At 41.4% G+C, this 20059-nt stretch overlaps 1 protein-coding gene across 1 annotated transcript in view; it reads right to left on the reverse strand.

Moving 5' to 3' along the window:
* The window catches only part of qser1 (glutamine and serine rich 1), a 144577-nt gene that overhangs the window by 5853 nt on the left and 118665 nt on the right, over positions 1–20059 (reverse strand). Inside the window, exons 7-11 of the mRNA XM_068046587.1 lie at positions 19119–19252; positions 17014–17231; positions 5221–5358; positions 1222–1319; positions 302–448 (exon numbers count right to left, since the gene is read on the reverse strand). Of these exons, the coding sequence (XP_067902688.1) occupies positions 302–448; positions 1222–1319; positions 5221–5358; positions 17014–17231; positions 19119–19252 (735 nt within the window). The remainder of the gene's footprint in view (positions 1–301; positions 449–1221; positions 1320–5220; positions 5359–17013; positions 17232–19118; positions 19253–20059) is intronic.

Genomic DNA, 20059 nt, shown 5'->3' on the forward strand with positions numbered 1-20059 from the left:
TGAGAGTATTTCAAAGAGACATCTTTTAAACTTCATTGGGATTATTTTGAACAGAGCCTTTAATGTACAAGATTGTTTTTAGGAGCTAAATGATGGAGGGGGAAGATGGTAGAAAAGGAGTCTCAGATTGACAGACTAATAAGCAAATACTATTCCCCACAGCTGAATAATTCTGACTGCATTGCTGTAGAAATTGTGCAAGATTTGTTGAGACAGTTCGCGGACCATATGTAGAAGAATAGCCAATTTGGACGGAAGTACATTACTTACACTAAAGATAGAAGTTTACAGAAGGCCTTACCTTTTGGCCCTTAGCATTCTGTTTTAATGATTGTAGCGTCTTCTTGTTGTAACTTTTACCACTCATTTTAATTTTGGACACATTGGGATTGCTGCTCTTTGCTCCTGAGGCACCTGCCGTCAGTTCAGGAAAATTCTCCAGTGCTGTCTACAGGACAAGACAAAAACAAAATCATAGAATAGAATAGTTACAACACAAAAAGTCGCCAATCAGCCCAACTTCGCATCCATGCTGCCACTGTCCCTTTTACTCCATGGGCTTCAACTTTGCTGACAAGTCTGATATTTTCCAGGAGAGATTCTTAAAAAAAAACCTGTTCAAACTTGCTTTTATTGTTTGTCATCACATTCTAATTATTCTGTCAACAATCTCCCCATAGCTGAAGAGTAAGCTCTCAATTTTTTGGCCCAATTTCACAAAATACAGTATTTGTGCATCATTCTATTCAGCTCCATTTCTTTTGCAATAAACTGTGAAATGATTTATTGCATACAATTAAAATAGCAGTAATACTATATTTCTCCTCAATATCTATGGTTACTTCTGTAGTTTACTTATAATTGTGGAATTATACCATTGTGCCTGATCTGCAACTTGAAACCTTAATTATTTCAATATGGACTTCAGTTATTGACTAACAGAATGTCAAATCAATGTTGCATGATCAACTAAATGTAATGTGCAGAAACTAATTTGTTTTAATTAAAACAGATTTTCTCCTCCAGATTCCAGTACACAAACCTCAAGACTACCAGTAATCACACTACAATTCACTGTTCTTAAACATAGTCAGGAGCAGTAACTAACTCTTTTTAAAAAAAAAAAAAGTACTGGAACCATACCTTTGTGTCGATGCAGCAGCTATCTTGCAGCATGACATTTTCAGAGAATGGCAAATATGGTTTTTAAAATGTTCTCACCTTGAGCACTGGCTCCAATGGGAACTTGGAAATTATTCTCTTCTTGTTTTCATTCAGCATACTGTCAATTTTCCTCATATGTGGCAAATACATCTCATCTGCAAGAAATTAAATTAATCTTAAAGTGTTATTGAAATTCAAAGGCAACTTTCACCAACACTGAAAGTGACAGAGTTAGTCCAGAAGGGAAGAGTGGGAACTGATATTTGGACTGAACTATGAATTGACAATAAAACAGTTGTGGATCAGACTGTCATTGGATTCCTCATTTCGGTGAATGGACATCTGCCTATTTAACAAGTCTGACCTCGGTGGTGGGTAAATTGTTAGAATCTATTCTGAGGGACAGGATAAACTGCCACATAGAAAGGCACGGATTAATCAGGGACAGTCAGCATGAATTTGTTAAGGGACCGGCATGTCTTACTAACTTAATTGAGTTTTTTGAGGAAGTAACAAGGAATATTGATGAGGGTAGCGCAGTGGATGTGGTCTACATGGATTTTAGTAAGGCATTTGACAATGTCCCACACGGCAGACTGGTCAGTAAAATGAAAGCCCATGGGATACAGGGGAAGGTCGAAGGTTGGATCCAGAATTGGCTCAGGGACAGGAAACAAAGGGTAGTAGTCAACAGATGTTTTTGTGAATGGAAAGTGGTTTCCAGGGGAGCTGGTTAGATTCTCTCTTGTTGGAGATGGTCATTGCGTGAATGGACACAGAAAGAACTACGGTTACATTGCCATAACAGAGATTTAGAAGAGACCTGCCCTAATTATAGAGAGAGGTCTCAACTCCAGGTGCCTTTCATCAGATGGATCAAAAATGTTACACTCAGTATCTTTGTTATAATAAAATATTACAATATCTAATTAACTAAATATTAAAACAAATGAAAACTCTTTCTAGTGAATTTGAAAGCATTGTTCAAGGCAGAAATGGAAACAATAAAAAAATTGCTTCATTTGCTTGTAGCATTTGCAGCTTTGTGGCCTGAATTCAAGCAGACAAGTTTAAGTAGTTATATAAAAGCAAAATACTGCGGATGCTGGAAATCTGAAATAAAAACAAGAAATGCTGGAACCACTCAGCAGGTCTGGCAGCATCTGTGAAAAGAGAAGCAGAGTTAACGTTTCGGGACAGTGACCCTTCATCGGAACTGACAAATATTAGAAAAGTCACAGGTTATAAGCAAGTGAGGTGGGGGTGGGGCAAGAGATAACAAAGGAGATCTAGATTGGACCAGGCCACATAGCTGACCAAAAGGTCACGGAGCAAAGGCAAACAATATGTTAATGGTGTGTTGAAAGACAAAGCATTAGTACAGATTAGGTGTTAATACACTGAATATTGAACAGCAGCAAGTGCAAACCTGAAAAAAAACAGTGGGTAAGCAAACTGAACAAACTAAGATGAAATGAAATAAATGCAAAAAAAAGATTGTAAAAAATGTAAAAAAAGAGTTTAAAAAAAAAACAACTAAAAATGAAAGTAAAATGGAGGGCTGTCATGCTCTGAAATTATTGAACTCAATGTTCAGTCCGGCAAGCTGTAGTGTGCCTAATCGGTAGATGAGATGCTGTTCCTCGAGCTTGCGTTGATGTTCACTGGAACACTGCAGCTATCCCAGGACAGAGATGTGAGCATGAGAACAGGGGGGAGTGTTGAAATGGCAAGCAACCGAAAGCTCAGGGTCTTGCTTCAGGTCCTGCTCAGGTCCACACTGTGAGCAGCGAAAACAGTATACTACATTGAAAGAAGTACAAGTAAATCGCTGCTTCACCTGAAAGGAGTGTTTGGGGCCTGGGATAGTGAGGAGAGAGGAGGTAAAAGGGCAGGTATTACACCTCCTGCGATTGCAGGGGAAGATGCCATGGGACGGGGACGAGGTGGGCTCGTCCCATTAACATATTGTTTGCCTTTGCTCCTTGACCTTTTGGTTAGCTATGTGGCCTGGTCCAATCTAGACCTCCTTTGTTATCTCTTGCCCCACCCCCACCTCACTTGCTTATCACCTGTGACTTTTCTAATATTTGTCAGTTCCGATGAAGGGTCACTGACCCGAAACGTTAACTCTGCTTCTCTTTTCACAGATGCTGCCAGGTTTATGTAGTTACTGTTTATCACAAAGAATGACTGAAGCCAAGATCAGGTCCTAAGCTGCAATTCACTATCCAAACCTTGTTCTTCAACATCTGCTGTTTTAATTAATTTTTGTTTTATTCAATTTCAGTTATTGACATCTTTGTATGATTCGGTTCAATAATTTTTTTAATTTTCCCCTTTACTATTTTCGTTTCTTCCCCTTCTGTACTGTTTATTTAAAAAATGATATATTTTCCAGACAACAGGATAACGTTAAAGATCATCAGAGAAAATAAGAAGCGAATAGAGATCTGCCGTTTTATGGACTGAAAGCAGATAAACTCAAGTTAAGCTAGTGAAGTATAGGCAATTTTTAGTGTAAATTCAATCATCTTTCTTTTCCAGTGTCCTCACAACTTACACCTGAGAGAGCAAGCAGCTCATAGGATCATAGTGCACAGAAGGAGGCTATCCGACCCATCATGCCGTGGAAAGAGATTTCCAATTAGTGCGATTCCCCTGATCTTTCTCCATAACCCAGCAAATTTTTCCTTTTCAAGTATATATCCAACTCACTTTTGAAAGCTCCTATTGAATCAGCTTCCTCCGCCCTTTTGAGTAATGCATTAACAGATGCCTCAACTTCCCATTATATTAAATTTATGACCTCTGGTTACTGACCTTTCTGCCAGAGGAAACAGGTTCGCCCCATTCACTTAAAACCCATTAAAATTTAGAACACCGCTATTATATCTTCCCTTAGTCTATTCTGGTCAATAAAGGAAAAACAATCTTAGCTTCTCTAGTCTCTCAAGTGAAGCTCTCATCCTTGGCATCACTCCAGCAAATTTCTTTTGTATATTCTCCAAGGTTTTGACATCCTTCCTAAAATGTGCAGCCTCGAAATGATCACAATATCCCAGCTAAGACCTAACCAGTGGTCTATAAAAGTTTTGCATTATTTCCTTGTTTTTGTACTCTATGCCTCTAAGTATAAAACCAAGGAACCCATATGTTTTTTTTAAAAGTTGACCTGCTTCAACACCTCTGGCAATACTTGTCTGAACCAGCTACTAGAAAATCCGTAAGATTGGCCCTGGGGCATCTCTCCAACAATTCCCATTGTTTCCTATGGAAGCAACCTTTCCCCTCAAAAATATCACTTATGATTAGGAACTGATCTGGGATGGGGTCTATGAGACAGAAAAAAACTCATTCTGACAGCTATTGTGAAACCACAACTAGATATTGCAAAAAGATAGCAGCAGAGAAGATATGCAGAAACAAGGAATATTCTTATGCATCCAACAGACTGCTTTCATAATGACAACTGAAAACTGCTTTTGTTGCAAGTTTATATTACAATAGCACATCATAGGCATTCGAAACCTATTTGACTGAAATTTACCAATTTCAAAAGAGTAAAGTTCTTTATTGGAACAGAAAATGTAGTATTACTCAGCAGCACAGCGGACTTGCCCACAAATGCACAACATTACAGCACTAGGAGATTCTTATGGCAAATTCCCAATCTTGGCTCTGAAATTGGAGTGGGCCAGCATGCAGTTCAGTTTCCCTGAAACAAATCTGAATGAGAATCAACCTTAGGTCATTCATAGGTGTTGGCTAATATCTGGCAACACAGCAGATTTGGAAGTAACTTGGTTGTCCATCTAGAATTGAAGAATAGTAGGTAGGAAGTGCATCGGCAAGGGCTTGGGTGGGCAGGCAAAGGAAATGTCGGCAGGAGGAAAGAGTAGTTACAAAACGGTAGACATTTGCTATGACAAGACTTGAAATGAGTAGACTAATTTTTCCTTATTCCACACAGTACTCAAAGTAGACAGTAAAGCACCATCTATGATGCTATGAAGTAACTGAAAACCACAATCACCAATGAGCAAGAATATTTACCATTACTTTGTTCTGAGGCCTCAATCATGTCAGGATCCAAAGCTGTGCTCACAAGTAGCTCCACATAGTTTTTAAATGTCTCCTTCATTGTTCTGGTATTTAGGAAGCGAACTACATATGGAGTTGTTGGAGGGCGTTCTAAAATACACAAATATCTATCATGTATTATATTCGTACATTTTTTAGAGATGCATTTCAATAACCATATCTACATTGGTGCTTACATAAATGTATTAGCAATACATACAAAACATGGCATGCAAAATGAAATGTAAATATTTTACATAATTAGCCATCAAATTATGCTTATACACAACATATATCAAGGAACCAAGTCACAATGGAACCTGCTTTAAATCGTGAAACATGTCTCCGCTGTTTATTCTCCAGCAACTTGATAATTTTCCAATTTAAAAATTGTAAACTTTAAATGAAAATATTAAGTTAGTATACTAATAATTCAAATATACAATAGGATAGCCGTGGTGCTTGACATCCTGATTACAAAATAATGATGGCAATTTTAGGATAACCAATGAAAATGATCTCTTTACAAAAGAGCCACTAAATAAGTAAAACATTTTCATTAATAAAGGTATACTACTGGAAGCTCTACAAATCAAACTAGTAATTTTTTCTGATTTTATTTGCTTAACTTTACATATTTTTGGTAACTTCTGAGCTTGAAGGGAGCGCTAAGGAATGGACGACCTTTTGGTAGTAACGCCGTGAGATGTAACATTATCTGATGCAGAAAATGCTTCATCTACTTACTGCAACAAAGTGCCTCAACTCCAATACACCTACTACACTAAGGTGAATTTTTCACTTCCAACAGTAAACATGCTTACACCTGAGCGAGATTACCATTTTTCTCAGTTATACAGTGACTCTGAGTCAGAGTTCCTTCGGCCCATCTTGTCTGTGCCAGCCATCAAGCACCTAACTATTCTAGTCCCATTTTCCAGCACTTGGCCCGTAACCTTGTATGCTATGGCATTTCAAGTGCTCATCTAAATACTTCTTAAATGTTGTGAGGGTTCCTGCCTCTACCACCTCTTCAGGCAGTGCGTTCCAGATTCCAACCAACCTCTGGGTGAAAAATGTTTTCCTCAAATCCCCTCTAAACTTCCTGCCCCTTACCATAAATCTATGCCCCTGGTTATTGACCCCGCCGCTAAGGGAAAAAGTCTCTTTCTATCTAACCTATCAATGCCCCTCATAATTTTGTATACCTCAATCATGTCCCCCTCATCCTTCTCTGTTCTAAGGAAAACAACCCTAGCCTTTTCAGTCTCTCTTCATAGCTGAAATGCTCCAGCCTAGGCAACATCCTGCTGAATCTCCTCTGCACCCTCTCCAGTGCAATCACATCCTTCCTATAGTGTGGTGCCCAGAACTGTACACAGTACTCCAACTGTGACCTAAAAACAGGTGTTTGAAAATAAATATTTCCGTTCATTGGTATCTTCCCTGGAATCCTGTGTGCTGTCATTTCAGCTATTAAATAATGGAGCGGATAAACATAGACTGAGGAGATTCTTTTGGTAATTCATTATTATTGCTGTGTGCATGATCATTTTAAAATGTTGATCACAACGTTACACAACCTGCGCAGGGGACTTGCATCTAGACTGGGTTCTTGCAAATAATGAGCATGGTAAGACTTCTGGGAAAAAGTGACCACAAAATGACTCGATTTAAGGTTATGTGGCCATCAGATCCAGTAAGGATCAGCACAGAATGAGTTAAACTGAAAACAAACTTCAATGGTAATGACAGATAGCTAAAGTAAGTGTTGCTAAGAGATATTTTAGCTGAGAAAAATTTAAATACACCAAATACATAATCAAGAAAATAAATACAAATTAATCTAATCACCAAATAGAAGTACAGTAATTGCAACAGTTCACAAAAATATATTCAAAATCTACAGGGAAAAAGGAGGAACAACTTTGGGAGTGGTTAATGCTTTAAAAAAAAAGTGTGAAGCAGTAATTGAATTGTATTTCAAAATTACACGTAAACGTTTTGGCAGGAAGCTTAAGTTATAAAGGATAAAAGTGGTGAAGAAACTAATGAAGGGAAAAGAGTAAAATTAAAAGGAAATAATCTATATTTCTCAAACGATAAAATTTCCTGGCAGCAAAGGGGTTCCAGAGTTGGGTGTGCCTCTTAGGCAGTGCCAATTATGGGAAGCTGCCAATACAATCTGGAGCAGCTCCACTGCAAACTTACCCAAGAGCTGCCCCAAAGCAACCTAAAATATTACAAAATCTGATTTGCTGGTCCAGCAGAACTTAAAGCCCCTCCCCTCCAACTCTGGTTGCAATATAGATGATCCAAGACAAGCCATGACACTGCCCAAGTGCCCTACCAGGGAAGGAGTCTCTCGAGAGACTCATGGAAACAAAACACATTTTGAAAAATAAGTTTATTGCTTTCCTTTATAAAAGCAATAAGACATTTATATTAGTGCTTTATCACAGTTTAGACTGTTTCACATAAAATGAATTCATTTGAAGTGTAGGTAGATATGACAGCTACTTTTGCAAAGTTCCCATAAAGAGCAAGTTGAATGATCAATTCATGTTTTTCTATGAAATTAGCTCAGAAAAACACCAAGGCTGGAATTTTAGCCCCCCCCCCCCCCCAGAGTGGGAAGGTAGCCGGCATAAAATGGAGCGGGAGGCTTGGGGGGCCCTTCCCGACCTGGTCCCGCCTCCATTTTACACAGGGCGGGTGCAGCAAAAAAAAGACACCCGCCCAAGACCAACGAAGGCCCTTAAATGGCCACTTAAGGGCCTCCGCCCGCTGCCCCTGGGATTTTATCTGTGGCTGGTCAGGCAGCCCGGGCCCGAGAAGCCGCCTGACAAAAGCAAGCAGCTTCCTGATGGCCTGGGTTGGGGGGGGGGGGGGGTTTGGCCCTCATGATCAGGCACCCTGTGCCCAGAGGGCTGCCACCGATGCCCCAATCACTCCCAACACACTCCCAATCGACCACCCTTACCTCGCCGAGGCCCAAACATTCACCCCCCGAGAGGCCCTGATAACTTGTCTTCATTCCAGTGCTTGCTGACATCTTCCTTCTTGAAGGTGGGTGTAGTACCAGCACTGGTCACCGCTCCCAGTGGTGCTGCTGGGACAGAGTTGCCAGCCTGCTGATTGGCCAGCAGCTCCATGAGGCGGAAGTCGTGACTCAGACCAAGTATAGGCCCAGAGACAGCAAAATGAGGATCGGATTCCCAGGCCAGACGGAGGAGGGTTCACCATCGATTTTTCACTTGGTGTTTGGCTCCCGTCTGCCTAGGGAAAAATTCTGGCCCAAGACTTAGAACTCTGTTCATCTTTGAACAGTACCATGCATTCAATGGCCTCCTAAACCACCAAAAAGAGGCTTTAGTTGAATGGATTATCCAAAGGGAAGCACCTGCAACAATGCAACACTCCCTTGATAGAATGTTGGAATGTAATACAGAGCTTCTTGATGGTAACTCTCAACTTTCTGACACAAAGGCAAGATGTTACTGACTGAGCCAAGGTCACTCTTGCCAATATGACAAAAGAACTTCCCATAAACTTTCCCTTTTAAAATTCATTTCTTAGAAGTATTCATGAAGGAGGAAAATGCTGGCCAACACTTGGAACACAATCAACATACTGGAGGATTTTAAAACCAGTGTTTCAAGGTACTTAGTAAGCTAAAGCAAAGAAAGACTTGTATTTATATAATGCCCTTCACGACCACAGGACATCCCTTAGCACTTGATGGCAAATGACGAACTTTTTTTTAAAAAAAAAGGTGTTGTCACTATTACGTAGGAAACTGAAGACTAGTAAAGCTGTTGGGCTAAATGGGACCTCTCCTAGGGAGCTTGTTGCAAATTCGGGTCTACTACAGATGCATTCTCAGGTTCCATGATGTCATTTTTTTTCATAAGCTGTCTCACGCTGCCCTATAGCTATTTGTACGATAATACAAGCAAGGCACATATTAGCAACTCCTTGCAATTTGGGTGATATTTGCATTTTTTGCTTGAATGCTTCTTTAATTTCTTCATTGTGCAAACACTTGGAAAGATAAGGCATTATACCAAATAAACTGCTTTATTTTACAGAAAGGTGAATCATACGCAATAGTCATTATGACCAGATTCACGTAGGTTAAACAAAATAATAAAAAACGCACACTTCCTCAAAACAATGTGTTGTCACAATCAACTTAAACATGTTGGCTTTTAATTATCCTCCAGCATTTCTAATCTCTTCAACTTCAGTGAAGGCTCTCACAGCTTTCCCTTCAACAAACTGGATTGTCTGCAGCCCACAAGCTTCTAAAAGAGCCTATGTGCTGGTGTTCCTGCGCCTCTCTTTATGTTGCAAGATCATACAGACAGGGATCAAAGGATTTTACAACATGATGGGCTGAATTTTACCAGCTCGCTGCCATTTTCTGGCGGCCCGCACACACGGCTTTTACTCTGCACAGCCACCATGATATCTGACGTGGACTGCACCACCCACCCCTCCCCGCCCACCCCCGGATGACGTGGAGGGAGTGGGTGCCATTTTTCTAATTTACATTTTTAAGGAAATAGTCATTAAAATGTAATTTGAAAAATTTAATAAAAGATTCAAGCCCCTCTCACAACCCCATGACTGAACAATTTATTAATTGCCCTCTTCCCCCCCCCACCACCAAAGAACTTGCCTTGCAATCCCGACCTCCCCGCCCCCACCCAAAGTTTATTCCCTTTCACCTTCAACCACTTCCCACCACCCCCTCCACCAATTGCTATCGTTTTCCCCACTTCTCCCCCACCGCCCACCACCAGTACGAACCAGAAAACTTATTTGCTCCCCCTCCCAACCAGTGTGCCGCCTCGGATCTCCGAAGAGATCCGAAGGCACAGGAGTACCGGCAACTGGCCACAATATGGCAGAAGGACGACCGCAGTAGCAGTTAGGTAATTAATTCACTAATCCCCACTTCAGACGTCGGGGGCAGGGGGGGCTGGTATAATCCAGGCCAATGTGTGATGTGCTCTGATTACCCAGAAAAGCTAAAGAATTAATCAAATTCCGGGGATACAACTTCCATCTGTCATAGTAATCACCGTACACCTATCTACAACTCTCACTTTTTTCCTGTTTTCTTTTTCAGAGTCAAGTCTGGCAAATGCAGAACATTAGATGGTGGTCTCAGCCAATAGTAATGTACAAGAAACATTACTATTTATGCCCAGAAGTAAAGGAGTCTAGCAGTAAAAACAAGCAAAGTTGGACACCAAAATTTGCTATCGTTTTCCAAAGTTGGACCCTAGCAAAACTGAGGTCAATGGGAATCGGGGAAAATCCTCCGCTGGCTGGAGTCATACCTAGCACAAAGGAAGATGGTTGTGGTTGTTGGAGGTCAATTATCTGAGCTTCAGGACATCGCAGGAGTTCCTCAGGGTAGTGTCCTAGGCCCAACCATCTTCAGCTGCTTCATCAATGACCTTCCTTCAATCATAAGGTCAGAAGTGGGGATGTTCGCTGAGGATTGCACAATGTTCGTGACTCCTCCGATACTGAAGCAGTCCGTGTAGAAATGCAGCAAGACCTGGACAATATCCAGGCTTGGGCTGATAAGTGGCAAGTAACATTTGCACCACGCAAGTGCCAGACAATGACCATCTCCAACAAGAGAGAATCTAACCATCTCCTCTTGACATTCAACGGCATTACCATCGCTGAATTCCCCACTATCAACATCCTAGGGGCTACCATTGACCAGAAACTGAACTGGAGTAGCCATATAAATACTGTGGCAACAAGAGCAGGTCAGAGGCTAGGAATTCTGAGGCGAGTAACTCACCTCCTGACTCCCCAAAGCCTGTCCACCATCTACAAGGCACAAGTCAGGAGTGTGATGGAATACTCTCCACTTGCCTGGATGGGTGCAGCTCCAACAACACTCAAGAAGCTCGACACCATCCAGGACAAAGCAGCCCGCTTGATTGGCACCCCATCTACAAACATTCACTCCCTCCACCACCGACGCACAGTGGCAGCAGTGTGTACCATCTACAAGATGCACTGCAGCAATGCACCAAGGCTCCTTAGACAGCACCTTCCAAACCCGCGACCTCTACCAACTAGAAGGACAAGGGCAGCAAGTACATGCGAGCACCACCACCTGCAAGTTCCCTTCCAAGTCACACACCATCCTGACTTGGAACTATAATCACCGTTCCTTCACTGTTGCAGGGTCAAAATCCTGGAACTCCCTTCCGAACAGCACTGTGGGTGTACCAACCCCACGTGGACTGCAGCGGTTCAAGAAGGCAGCTCACCACCACCTTCTCAAGGGCAATTAGGGATGGGTAATAAATGCTGGCCTGGCCAGTGACGCCCACATCCCACGAATGAATAAAAAAAATTAAAAAAAATTTTTTTTATTGAACTTTGTTAAGAACAAACAACTTGCATTTATGTAGTGCTTATCATAACCTCAGGACATCCCAATTTTTTACAGCCAATTTCAAAACCTTGAGATAAAATGTCAGCTAGGACTTCTGAACTTAAGAAATAGGAGCGGGAATAAACCATTTGGCCCCTCAAGCCTGCTCTACCATTCAAGATCATGACACTGCAGAAAACTCCCCTGCTGCTCTTCAAATGGTGCCAGTGATCTTTAGTGTTTACGAGTGTGACCAGGTCTTCATTTAGTTTCTCATCCAGAAGACAGCGCCTCCGATGGTGCACCATTACCACAGTACTGCACTGAAGTGTCGATCTAGATTATGCACTCAAGTCTCTGAAGTGGGACTTGAACCCATAACCTACTGACTCAGAGGCAAGAGTGCCACCATTCAGCTAAAGCTGACATTATAAATGAATTAAAAAAAAGTAGGTATTGACAGGACTGTGCTAATGATTAATATTATGCATTAGGATAACTGGCAACATTTCCAGGAAATAACCAACAGTATCATAAAAAAATGTTTTCAACTGGGAAAAGATCTCAAGACTGCTGTAAACCCTAAACAATGGAAACATGTCACAAAAGGTCATAAATCATGATGGTTTTTTGTTTGGAAAAAGGGGGAGTTTCCCTTCTAGTTTAACACATTGCTAACTCCTCAGAGCTTTAAAACATAATAACTTCTTCAATGGCTCAGTTATGCAAGGAAGCACACAACAAAGTCATAAGATCAGAAGGTCCTGGATTTGATTGCTGATCTTTGCTGAGTTAGGGAGGGGAAAATTAGCTACTGTTCCCACTTCAGACAGCTGCCAAATAACCCACTGGAAACTACAGGGACATTTCTTCATCCAATTGGATTAGGATTCCATAGCAACCATACAGGAGCAAAAATGTATTTAATTTACAAACCTGATTTTTGCTGAAGGCTTTTGACACCATCCTTCCCAGTGTATCCTTCCCTAGGGGCCATGTCGTTATCAAAAAGGAGGTGGTGTTGGGCGTCTTGCAAAGCATTAAGGTAGGTAAGTCCCCAGGGCCTGATGGGATCTACCCCAGAATACTAAGGGAGGCAAGGGAAGAAATCTTTGTATCCTCATTGGCTACAGGTGAGGTCCCAGAGGACTGGAGAATAGCCAATGTTGTTCCTTTGTTTAATAAGGGTAGCAAGGATAATCCAGGAAATTATAGGTCGGTGAGCCTTATGTCAGTGGTAGGGAAATTATTAGAGAGGATGCTTCGGGACAGGATTTACTCCCATTTGGAAACAAATGAACTTTTTAAGCGAGAGGCAGCATGGTTTTGTGAAGGGGAGGTCGTGTCTCACGAACTTGATCAAGTTTTTTGGGGAAGTGACGAAGATGATTGATGATGGAAGGGCAGTGGATGTTATCTATATGGACTTCAGTAAAGCCTTTGACAAGGTCCCTCATGGCAGACTGGTACAAAAGGTGAAGTCACACGGGATCAGAGGTGAGCTGGCAAGATGGATACAGAACTGGCTCAGTCATAGAAGACAGAGGGTAGCAGTGGAAGGGTGCTTTTCTGAATGGAGGGCTGTGACTAGTGGTGTTCCGCAGGGATCAGTGCTGGGACCTTTGCTCTTTGTAGTATACATAAATGATTTGGAGGGAAGTGTAGCTGGTCTGATTAGTAAGTTTGCGGACGACACAAAGGTTGGTGGAGTTGTGGATAGCGATGAGGATTGTCAGAGGATACAGCAGGATATAGATCAGTCGGAGACTTGGGCGGAGAATTGGCAGATGGAGTTTAATCCGGACAAATGTGAGGTAATGCATTTTGTAAGATCTAATACAGGTGGGAAATATACAGTAAATGGCAGAACCCTTGGGGGTACAGGTCCACAGGTCACTGAAAGTGGCAAAGCAGGTGGATAGGGTAGTCAAGGCGGCATACGGCATGCTTGCCTTCATCGGTCGGGGCATAGAGTATAAAAATTGGCAAGTCATGCTGCAGCTGTACAGAACTTTAGTTAGGCCACATTTAGAATATTGTGTGCAATTCTGGTCGCCACACTACCAGAAGGACGTGTAGGCTTTGGAGAGGGTACAGAGGAGGTTTACCAGGATGTTGCCTGGCCTGGAGGGCATTAGCTATGAGGAGAAGCTGGATAAACCCGGATTGTTTTCACTGGAATGACGGAGGTGGAGGGACGACATGATAGAGGTTTACAAAGTTATGAGCAGCATGGACAGAGTAGATAGTCAGAAGCTTTTTCCAGGGTGGAAGAGTCAGTTACTAGGGGACACAGGTTTAAGGTGCGAGGGGCAAAGTTTAGAGGGGATGTGCGAGGCACGTTCTTTACACAGAGGGTGGTGAGTGCCTAGAACTTGCTGCCGGGGGAGGTGGTGGAAGCAGGTACGATAGCGACGTTTAAGAGGCATCTTGACAAATACGTGAATAAGATGGGAATAGAGGGATACGGTCCCCGGAAGTGCAGAAGGATTTAGTTTAGACAGACATCAAGATCAGCACAGGCTTGGAGGGCCAAATGGCTTGTTCCTGTGCTGTACTGTTCTTTGTATTCACCTTCAAAAGGAATGCATTGTCTGAAGGTGGCGGCATGTGTGAAGTTTCGTGAAAGATCCAACCTATTTTCTTTAACCACCACCCACCCTGCTTCCATTCTGTCACTTTTCTCTCGTCTGCTCCTGAAGACATTGGTACCTTGCTGGAGTACAGTTTTATGTGCACGAGGCACCTCTTTTTTCAACTGAGTGACTAGGGGGATTTTGCCGAGTCATTTTTAAGTTAAGGTGACATTATTATTTATGGATAGACTGTCAGTCTGTTATAAACAAAATGTTAGCCTTATTTTCCTAGGAAGTTCCTGATCTCAATGTGGAGAAGCACACCCAAATATAATAGTCTTACATAGATCTTAACGGATCAAAAGATTGGGAAATGCTGCCTTTTTGCGAGTGCAGCAATTGTGATTGAGAATGTGATGACCAGCAAGTACCCTTACAATTTGAAATGTTCTCAGTTATGTCAAATTTGACAGGCTCAAAAACTGGGTTTCACAATGTTGGAAATTGCTCTTTTTTTTCTCCAGGGGCTGGATTTAATTCCATCCAGACTCTTGAGAGGCCATCTGTACAGATCTGTAAAGAGTTGGGTTCACAAGCTACATCCTAGTGGATATTTAGAACTAACTGGCAATGCTAGTGAAGGATCCTGGGAGTGAGAAGTGGAAACATTTACACTGGTAAAGTAGGAATGCTTCTGAGGTTGGCAATAAGCTACACTTTTCGGGCAGAGTAAGTGCAGCTTTACTCTGCAACTGTCTGTGCTATAGTTGACAGTGCTTGATTCTGACACTAATTAAGGAAACTTTTTCACTTCCAATACTGGCACCCTTCACCTTCAGTGAAAAGACAATTTTTTTGCAATAAAACAAAAACTCTTACACTAAATTACAGGCAGTGAACAAAAAGACAAATAGGAAAACATAATTTATATACATAATTCATCAGTGATAGGGAAATTATGAGAGAGGATTCTTCGGGACAGGATTTACGCCCATTTGGAAACAAACAAACTTATTAGCGAGAGGCAGCATGGTTTTGTGAAGGGGAGGTCGTGTCTCACGAACTCGATCGAGTTTTTGAGGAAGTGACGAAGATGACTGATGAAGGAAGGGCAGTGGATGTAGTCTATATAGACTTCAGTAAAGCCTTTGACAAGGTCCCTCATGGCAGACTGGTACAAAAGGTGAAGTCACACGGGATCAGAGGTGAGCTGGCAAGATGGATACAGAACTGGCTCGGCCATAGAAGAGGGTAGCAGTGGAAGGTTGGTTTTCTGAGTGGAGGGCTGTGACTAGTGGTGTTCCGCAGGGATCAGTGCTGGGACCTTTGCTGTTTGTAGTATATATAAATGATTTGGAGGAAAATGTAGCTGGTCTGATTAGTAAGTTTGCGGACGACACAAAGGTTGGTGGAGTTGTGGATAGCGATGAGGATTGTCAGAGGATACAGCAGGATATAGATCAGTCGGAGACTTGGGCAGAGAAATGGCAGATGGAGTTTAATCCGGACAAATGTGAGGTAATGCATTTTGGAAGATCTAATGCAGGTGGGAAGTATACAGTAAATGGCAGAACCCTTAGGAGTATTGACAGGCAGAGAGATCTGGGCGTACAGGTCCACAGGTCACTGAAGTGGCAACGCAGGTGGATAAGGTAGTCAAGGCGGCATACGGCATGCTTGCCTTCATCGGTCGGGGCATAAGAGTATAAAAATTGGCAAGTCATGCTGCAGCTGTACAGAACTTTAGTTAGGACACACTTAGAATTTTGTGTGCAATTCTGGTCGCCACACTACCAGAAGGACGTGGAGGCTTTGGAGAGGGTACAGAAGAGGTTTACCAGGATGTTGCCTGGTCTGGAGGGCATTAGTTATGAGGAGAGGTTTCTTTTCACTGGAACGATGGAGGTGGAGGGGCGACATGATAGAGGTTTACAAAGTTATGAGTGGCATGGACAGAGTGGATAGTCAGAAGCATTTTCCCACGGTGGAAGAGTCAGTTACTAGGGGACATAGGTTTAAGGTGCGAGGTGCAAAGTTTAGAGGGGATGTGCGAGGCAAGTTCTTTACACAGAGGGTGGTGTGTGCCTGGAACTTGCTGCCGGAGGAGGTGGTGGAAGCAGGTACGATAGCGACGTTTAAGAGGCATCTTGACAAATACATGAATGGGATGGGAATAGAGGGATACATTCCCTGGAAGTGCAGAAGGTTTTAGTTTAGACAGGCATCAAGATCGGCACAGGCTTGGAGGGTCGAATTGCCTGTTTCTGTGTTGTACTGTTCTTTGTTCTACCGGTTCTCATGTTTCAGGCATTAAATAAGAACTGAAATCAGCATGCTGCATTGGCATTGTTCTGAACCCGTTTGAATACCTGCAAGCTATATGCCAGTTCTTCATTTCGGCAAATGACAGGATAACCTGATGCAGATTCCTGACTAAATGGCTTCTCCCTATCCCTCTTTCCACCCCAAACCCAGATAAAGCACACTTCAACTTGACAAAAGACTGCATGGAATTTCTAAGAGTACTCTGGGATTTCCATGTATTAGTTCCTTGCAAAATAATCATTTAAGCATGGTTTTGAAAATAAAATTGTTATAACAGTTGTGGCGACAGTTTTAACAAATTAAGTGTTCTCATGTAATAGTCTAAATGATTAAATAACCAAAAGAAACGCAGAAACAATCTTGGTTCCTTTACGGAGATGACACCTTTTAGAGATGGACTACGCTCATAACAAAACCCATGACAAAGAAAGAAATATAATACAGTCTTACCTTCATCATCACTCTGAGTTTCAAGAGAAGAGTCTGAGTGGAATGAATACTCCTCCTTCAGCCATTTCTTTCGTTTTTTGGGTGGTGGTTCAGCCTTTACTTTTACTTGTTTAGCTTGTTTAACAGGCCTCGCTTTGGATTTTGCTGCTGAACCTTTAGACGCTGCTGAGTTACTGACAGAGACTTTATTACTGGAACCCATTCGTGATTGGCTATGCCTGAAGACAAAGATATAAATGAAGAAAAACAACCTGATGTGCAGTTCTAAATTAATTTTAGATTGGACAAATATACAGCACTAATTGTTCAAGTGAAATAATAACGATGCAAATAGACTTTCAATTAAACCTCAGTGCAAGGTAAATTTTCAGCCATTTAAGATTCTCAGAATAAACACTTATATAACTCCTATAAATACTTATCTTCAACAGTTATCAATTACATTGCTGGATATATAATTAGCATGTTAAGAAAGTACGTCCGGTGACAGACACTTTAAAGGACAGTATAAAAATAGTTAGATCTAGGTTGAAATACTTCAACATGGTACCAGATTATAATCTATAGTTTTCTTTCCAAAGAATCTTGGATGCCCTTCTAGATATGATCAGATAAAGACCCACGTCTTAGAATAAATCAACTATGTTCTAATCCTATACCCTTAAATTAAGCAGTACTTTTATGAACCTATAAATTTTGACTGAAAGATTGGATTTTTTTTTAAATTAGAGAAGCAAGGTCAACAGCTTATATTTATAAAGTGCCTTTTAACAAAGAAAAGGTCCTACATTTCACACTGGAGAAATGGATGGTGACCAGTTATAGTTAGATACCTGAATCCTCAATTGGATTTTCCAAGAGGTACTGGTTTATAACATATAGTGGATATAGAACTTGTGACATAAAATGCATTTTTTTTGATGGTAGAAAATTTATTAGACATTTCTGTTTTTTCTATGGACGATAAAAGTACTGCCACATGACACAGCACTTCCAAGGTAAGTTTGTCAGGTCATTTTGGATACTGAATTGTAGAATAATTTACTACCTTGTTTTTAATTATACGATTCACATTCTACTTTGTACAAATCTAAAAGAATGTGACGCAGAACAAAAAAGGTTGGTGGAAACCATATGCTCCTAATAGATTTAGCTGACAATTAACATTCAATATAGTAAAGTTCCACCTGCATTCTTCCTCATTCCTGCTGCAGGCATGTTATTTCAGTCAGTTTTGCAACATTAAGTTATATTATTTGCACCACACAAGTGCCAGGCAATGACCTTCTCCAACAAGATAGAATTCAAACATCTCCCCTTGACATTCAGTGGCATTACTATTGCTGCATCTCTCATCGACAACAACTGGACCAGCCATATAAGTACTGCGGCTACAAGAGGTCAGGGGCTTGGAATTCTGCGGCGAGTAACTCACCTCCTGACTCCCCAAAGATGGTCCACCACCATCTACAAGGCACAAGTCAGGTGTGATGGAATATTCTCCACTTGCCTGGATGAGTGCAGCTGCAACAACACTCAAGACACTCGACATGATGCCCACTTGATTGACACCCCATCCACCACCTTGAACATTCACTCCTCCCACCACTGTGGCAGTAGTGTGTACCATCTACAAGATGCCCTGCGCAACTCACCAAGGCTCCTTCAACAGCACCTTCCAAACCCGCGACCTCTACCGCCTAGAAGGTCAAGGGCAGCAGATGAATGGAAACACCACCACCTGCAAATTCCCCTCCAAGCCACACACCATCCCGACTTACAACTATATCGCCATTCCTTCACCGTCACTGGGTCAAAATTCAGAAACTCCTTTCCAAAAGCACTGTTGGTGTACCTACACCACATGGACTGCAGCGGTTCAAGGCGGCGGCTGATCGCCACATTCTCAAGGGCAACTAGGGATGGGCAAGAAATGCTGGCATAGCCAGCGATGCTCACATCCCGTGAAAGAATTAAAAAAATACTATCAATTTGTACAAAAAGAATTGTGCTATTAATACACCACTCAAATTATGCCTATTCAAGCCAGCTGAAAACCAGCACTCCAACATCAAAATGGACAAAAATCAAAACATTTTCCATACCTTAAAGTTTGCATCGGTCTGTTTTGTGGCTTTTTGGAACAAACTCTAACATAATCCTTCTTGTTTACATTTTCGATAAATTTCACATACACCCGTTTGTATTTGGTTTTTGCATCTCCAAAGTATCCAAGATACTATAAATTAAGAAATTTTAAAAATATTTTGCAAAGATCAGCATTTCAGATCAACCTCTATGTACATGCATCTTGTCAGCCACTTATCCAAAGTATTTTAAAATGTTGTCATTCCACTAGCTTATACAAAAAAAATACAAGTACTACATTATTTCTATTTTTTTTTAAAACCATTTCTTTCAACACTTTGCAGAACAGTCTTCACACTTAGACAAATACAGGTTTACTGCTCTGTTTGTAACAACACATAAATGCCCTATAATTAACAAGCACCTCAGGCACCCCATAACTTTGGGAAACTTAAACCCAGTAACTGGATATCAATAATGAGCATCAGTGACAGAGGAAAAGTGAGGAATATTTGTAAAACTTTGATGTATAAAGTTCACTGGTGTCAGGATCCCATCAACTTGTCTGCTGTCCTATTGTTTGTAGCTTGGTCTGGAGGAGTTACTGGAATGCTTGGCATAGTAATGTGGGTAAATTAAAACTTAAACGAATGCTGTTCCTTTAAGATTCACAGGTGCAGAATATCTAAAAACCATGTCTAAGGAATTTAACTGTGTCAGCACAGACAGAACAGTAGAATTTTACTCCAAGTCTCCAGGTGATATTGCTACGTGGTGATTGTAAATGGGTCACGTAGAAATCAAAGCAGCAGAGGTATGCAACTTGGGAAATACATTATAGAGCAACCTGTATTTTAAATAATTCTTTAAATGCAACAAATCTATTTAAGCTTCATCAGACTACATTTCAAGACAAAAGACAAAAGATTAGAAAATTTAATAAATGCTAGTTTAGCCT

The sequence above is a fragment of the Heterodontus francisci genome, chromosome 14 (genome assembly GCF_036365525.1).
Source record: "Heterodontus francisci isolate sHetFra1 chromosome 14, sHetFra1.hap1, whole genome shotgun sequence".
Taxonomy (NCBI): Eukaryota; Metazoa; Chordata; class Chondrichthyes; order Heterodontiformes; family Heterodontidae; genus Heterodontus; species Heterodontus francisci.